The sequence below is a fragment of the Alosa sapidissima genome, chromosome 17, assembly GCF_018492685.1.
Source record: "Alosa sapidissima isolate fAloSap1 chromosome 17, fAloSap1.pri, whole genome shotgun sequence".
NCBI lineage: Eukaryota > Metazoa > Chordata > Actinopteri > Clupeiformes > Clupeidae > Alosa > Alosa sapidissima.
The window spans coordinates 11353583-11359817 of NC_055973.1; the positions used below are offsets into that span (position 1 = coordinate 11353583).

General features: G+C 39.0%; 1 protein-coding gene across 1 annotated transcript; it reads left to right on the plus strand.

The window, feature by feature from the left end:
- Positions 1-371: 371 nt before the first annotated feature.
- Positions 372-5063, plus strand: LOC121687886. The gene is made up of 10 exons (XM_042067040.1): positions 372-659; positions 1347-1431; positions 1536-1685; positions 1778-1929; positions 2044-2180; positions 2291-2384; positions 2522-2633; positions 2741-2967; positions 3075-3246; positions 3952-5063. The coding sequence occupies exons 2-10, from the start codon at positions 1350-1352 to the stop codon at positions 3978-3980; spliced, it is 1155 nt and encodes a 384-aa protein (XP_041922974.1). The 5' UTR covers positions 372-659; positions 1347-1349; the 3' UTR covers positions 3981-5063.
- Positions 5064-6235: the final 1172 nt, after the last annotated feature.

The following is a 6235-nucleotide window of genomic DNA, read 5'->3' on the forward strand; positions in this document are numbered from 1 at the left end:
AGTTCATCCATTGCAACTGGATTGATGAAAGGTCACTGACACCTGTAGGCTACATTGCATTTGGGAAAAGCAAAAGGTATCAGCATAATGTTTGTTTGTTTATTTATTTATTTATAAACAAAAACATCTGTCAGTTCCATGCCGTTTTCAACAGCTATCAAAAACAAAGGTAATTTTTGGATGGATGGATTTTTTGTGAATGTTTCTTCTTCTACATAAGATTTTAGTCATCTTTAATTCATGTAATACTTTGTCAATGCACAAATTAAGTAACAGTAGTCTGAAACGTTATTGTTAATGCACAAATTAAGTAACGGTAGTCTGAAACGAAATGCTGTTTTACATCTAACCAGTGGTGCAAATAACTGACATGTCCAAATGGGCCTTGATGAAATGCGTCACTACACAGTAAAAAATGGAGTGTCATTATTGCAGAGTAAACCTATTTTCCTCTGGATAGAGTAGTTATAACAATGTACAGAGTAAAATCGTCTAAATAGTAGTGTCAAAAGTGAGAGTTAAGTCCAACATGCACACAATGACCAAATCTACTCTACATGGTGATGATTCCCCGCGGAAAATCCTAGAACTGAACTGGAGCTCAAGCTGGCAGTGGCACGTTGGAGATCGTCTCTTTCCCCACTAGCAGACCTATCGTGGTAAGTTTGTATGAACATTTGTAGGTTTTCACCATCTAGCTAGATATTTTTCCACTTACGACCAACTTTTTGCAATACATTGACGATGATAGACGATGGTAGGCGTATTAAGTTAAGCTAGGCATGCATAGATGTAGTTAGCTAATCAATATACCTCACTGACTTCAAGTTCAGATGCATTCGACTGCAATACCACGTCAAGAACTTAGAAGTAATACAGTTGATAACGAAATTCATTTAAATGACATTTTTTAGACTTTATTTACTTGTTAACACCGTGCAATGTATGGGTTAGTGATAATTGAAGTTGTTCGGCCGGGTGGGTGACGTTGGGTTAACGTACCAAAATGTTAGCAAGTTAGCTTGACAACGTGGTTTCTGCCCAAGTTGAAATAATTTGCAAGATGTTATGTTGTCGTGCTTGACTTGTGCCTGTCTGAAACCAGACATTGAGAGTAATTTCAACAATTGCTGAATGGCAAGAAAGTCATTAGAAAGACAGGAGGTTATACTCTCAGCTAACAAGTTTATTAGCACCCCGTATATCAGCCTATTGATACCATAAGTCCGTGAGTGTTTATTAGACCATTACGTTTTCTAATAACTTTGCTCTGATTCTTCAGAGAATGTTTTGATGGATATGGATATTAACAGTTATTCAACCTTCCTTAAATTTAAATTTAACAGAAAATGCTGCTGCGTGTCTCGTTTGGCGGAGTGCAGATGTACATCAAGCTGCCTGAACTAACATTCGGTGATTTCTTGAGAGAAGGTTAGTCACTAAATTCGGATTGAAAGTAGCCTAATCAAGTGGTGGCATATTGCAATTGTTTCTCATTAGAACATTTTGTGCACTGTTTATTTATTTTACTCTAGTGAGTCTAAAATTTAACATTGCTGAAGACAGACGGTTGGACATCAAGGTTTATGACCAGTCTAACACAGAGGTCGACTCTGAGGTTTTTGAGGAGATCGTACAAGAGTTCCATGGACCTTTCCTAATTTCATTGGCCAATGAAGCACCTGGTAATTGCTGCCTACCTGCATAAGACTACACACACATCGTTGAAGTGGAAGTGTTGAACTATGTAATTGTGTTCTTATTTCCCAATGCTCAGGTAACCCTCAGTCCACGTCATCTCCATGCTCTATTGCATCTGAAGACACAGTGATCCTCAACTTCTCGTTGTGTGACCCAGCTGAGGAGCCAGTTGCAGCCGAAGGAAGTCAACCTAAAAGGCCTTGCCGCATTAACTATGAAGCAAAAGCTGTGAGTTGTGTGTGTGGGGAGTTTGATTCATATGTTTAATTTGAGGTGCATTTTATTTGTTTCATAATTGCCAAGTATTTTTCAAAATATAATACTGCACATTTTATTTCTTAGCTGATTGAAAAAATCTTGACGACAAAGCCTGGAGGTGACCGTGTCATGGAGGAGTACGCGAAAACAAAATCAATTACAGATTCAACCAGAAGACAGCTCATCAACATACTTACTGCAGAGATGATGGAAACACATGGGTAAGCATGGATCAAATATGTTATCATGAGACATTGTTTAAACATCGCAATTATTGTTTAGGTCATGTTGTTCAATGCTATCTATGAATGTTGATTATTGAATACACCAGGACATCTCCGCCCCGGAGTGTAAAAGTGATGTATGCACAGGGGATTGTCGCTCTGTTTCCATACCTTGAAGACCCATATTCACAGAATGGCTATGTAAGTAAAGGTTTTAAAATATATTTGCCCTTCGAACTGCTGAGATTTACATTTACATTTATGCATTTAGCAGACGCTTTTATCCAAAGCTCAGAGATCATATGAATGTATATCCACTGTGCATACATTATACATAGGAACATTACTACGATCCTGAAAGTGGTTCAGGCTACATTGCATGGTGGTTGAAGACAATTCAACGAAAAGCTGCTGAGGAAAGAGGTCCTGCAGTTAGTAAATCTCCTAAAGGTAATATTTATCATGAGGTGGAATTATTAACCTGTGAAATGTGTTTAAAGGAGGATATACAACTGTGTAGTTATTAACAGCAACAACAAAATTGTCTTGTTCTAAAGTTGGTGGGCCAGGCCATGGGCGTACTAGACCCTTTACTGCCGACAGAGTCCTGACTGACGAGGAAGTGGAATGCGCTATCGCTTTGTTGAGACACACTGCTGATGAGGAGACCATCCGTGAAAAGATGAAAGTCACTTTCGTATACCGCCACACCATGGTCAATGATGAGAACAAATCAGCAGAGGTCTTCTCAGTATTTCCACGGTTCCTAGACACACCAGGACTGGTATGGCATCTACATTCATTGAATACTGAGACATATTGTAAAATGTAGCACAAGGTACCAACTCATGTTGTCCTCCTTTTCTTCTTTTTTTCTTTTTCAAACTACAGATAGAACAAGATTTTAGAGTGATGTTTGGTGAGCAGACTGCCAACAAGTTCCTGGAGAGGTGGCCTACCACTTTCAAAGCAGGAGTCATTAAGGAAAGCCATGGACTGGTCCCCTCCACAGACCTTCTTGATTTAATGCGCAATGCTGAGACATCTACTGAAGTTGAAAAAGGTAAGTCTTTGAATGTGGAGAAGCATGTTGCTAAATATATTGAGCATGGTGGAAAATGATGGCATAATGTTAAAGGGATATTCCACCATTTGGGGAATTAAGCTCATTTTCCACCTCCCCTCGAGCAAAACAATTGATGTTTACCTTTTTCCCGTTCATCCAGCCGTTCTGTGAGTCTGGCGATACAACTTTTAGCTACAGCCTAGCATAGATCATTGAATCTGATTAGACCGTTAACTTCTCACGTGCTAGCATCATGTTTAAAAGTTACTAAGATTTCCGGTAATTTTCCTATTTAATATTTGTCTCCTCAAGTTAGAAAGTGAAATAAGACCAACGGAAAATGAAACGTGGCGATTTTCTAGGCTGATTTGACATGGAACTATACTCTCGTTCAGGCGTATCATTTTATCTATCTCATTTCTGTCATCACTCAAAGTTCTACAGTACACACACACACACACACACACACACACACCAACGTTATACACCACATACTACTACGAGCACCTATCCCACACACAGCACTCTTCCCTTTGAACCTTTCTTTCTTCTGGAGAACCTTACAGTTTCACTGCATGTGCTTTGCGCAAGTAATTCTATGCATGTGACATAAAATTCTTGAATCCTTAAATTGTTTAGAGATTGGAGTGATCTCATGTTATTGTTTTAATAAATAGTGTTGTTGAATGTGTTTTGTTATAGACGGGAACAAGCGTGCAGCAGCATCTTGACAACATCGCTCAAAGCAGTCAGCCCTACCTCCTTGCTCAGGGACCCACAAAAAGCAGCATTCACTCTTTCTTCATTGCCATCGACAAGCATGCACTTCCATGCCAAGCCACCAGCTCGGTTGGAACCCTGGATGAGCTCTTCAAGGCCCACTATGTGTTTGGTACATCTTACAGTCCTGTCTTGAACAACTTTTTCACTTTTCTGCAAACTTCCATTTACAACATTGACATGGGGAAAACTAAGGAAACACCAAGAATTGCAGAGTTGCGAGCGAGAATGGTGCGTTAGGCACTCTTGAAATTAAACAATGAGGTGCTTTCTTTGCAGCAATGTCTTTGGTGAAGCAAACAATCTAGTAAAGCACCTCAAAGTAATACATGGACTCTGTACGGGAAGGACTCTTTATCTTCAATGTGGCCAAGTGGGATGCTCACGTTTTTTCAATAGTTTTTCTGGTCTTAGGAAGCATCTGAATAAGTGTCATGTGAATAGTGCATGTGATGTTATTGTTGAAACTGAACCACCACATTGTCAAACTGTTCTTGATAGTACTAATGCAAATCCCGCAGAAGAGACATATGAGGCTGAGGTTGAGTCAGAGCCAGCATTATCGTCAGAACACCTTGTAAATAGTTGTGCCTCTGTCATTTCAGATCTAAAGGCAGCAGGTGTAGCCCAGTCTGTTGTTAATTCTTTTGTGACCTCTATGGAGGATATTGTGCAGGAAATTCATGAGCATGCAAAAGAGTCAGTCATCCAGGGTGTATTTCGTGATCAAAGAGACACTGAAACATGCAAGAATGTGGAGGGATGTTTTAACCAATTAGAGAATCCATTCACAGCTCTAAATTCAGATTACAAACAATCAAAATGTATTACCAGTAAGTGGGAAACTGTGGAGCCAGTGGAGCTTGTAATTGGCTCAAGATTTGACTCAATTTTGTTGCTTTTCAAGTTGATGATCTGCCTTATCCAAGGCCTTTTGACATACAAATGTCATGTGGAGAGAATGACACCACTATGTATGTTGTCCCATATTGTTATCTCTGAGGAGTTATCAGGAAATAAATGGTGCTACAGTACCTGATGGTGTGTATTGTCTTATATTATAGCAGTTAAAAACATTACTATTTCATTAAAATAAAATAAAATAAAATAAATATACACTATATAGTGTATTTTAAGAATAGCCTATTTAGAGTGGAAACTACTCTATGTAGTGAAATCATTTTACTCTAACAGTGTAAACAGATCACAGTGTTAAATGTTTTTACACATTTCATTGTAAATTTTGACACAAAATAGAGTAAAATTAACTCTGAAAATCTTACACTGGCTACAGAGTAAATGTTACACTAATTTAGGGTGGGACCAAATGTTATCTGACACAGAGTTAAATTCAACTCTTAAAGAGTAAAATTGACACTGTTTTTTACTGTGTAGACTGTTCATACACATTTTAACGGGCCAAAGTTGAAGAGCTGTTGTCCGTTATTGTTCGTGCAAATATAGGCTGATTCATGTTCCCTTGCATTGTGTAACTGAGGTCCATGGCTAGTCTGGCTTTCACCAGACCAAGCTCAATCTTTTAAGAAATCAAAAAATAAATAGCGGGCAGATTAGGCTGGGTTCACCCAGCCTAGTCCATAGGCACCCGATATTGTTTAATTTTCCGATTGAGATATCCACGCTCTGGCTATTCTAAATGCAAAAATGCATCAGGGAGTTATGACAAAACTGTAACTAACAAACTAGATCCTAATAGAAAGCTGTTAGCTTCCCTAAGCTACAGGTAGGCTTATAAGGTAGGCCTATTTACAACATAAATAATAGGCTATGCTGGCGACACAAATAAAATCTCCTTTGGAAACCAATGGCTTACGCCTTACAGTAGGCTATCAAGCGGACTTAAACTGCCATATCGTGGCGTAAAGTTGTAATAAAATTCACGCAGCTCCATGAGTCAAGGAAAGTGCGAATGAAGTAGCCACTTCTAAATGGGACCCACTACACAGTAGCTTAAGGTGTGTTGCTAAAGCAGCCATAATGAAATGAAGGTGTCATTGTTTGGATACTTCACACACACGTGCTTTTTAATTTCACAGACTACAACTACCAAGCTGGAATCAAAGCTCATCGATTCCCCTCTCACACCCTGCACGCACTTAATACAAAATAAACAGGCGTCTCAGTCTCACGCATGTATAGGCAAAACTGTATCAGACCGGTGTAACGTTGGTAAATCTTCCATTGC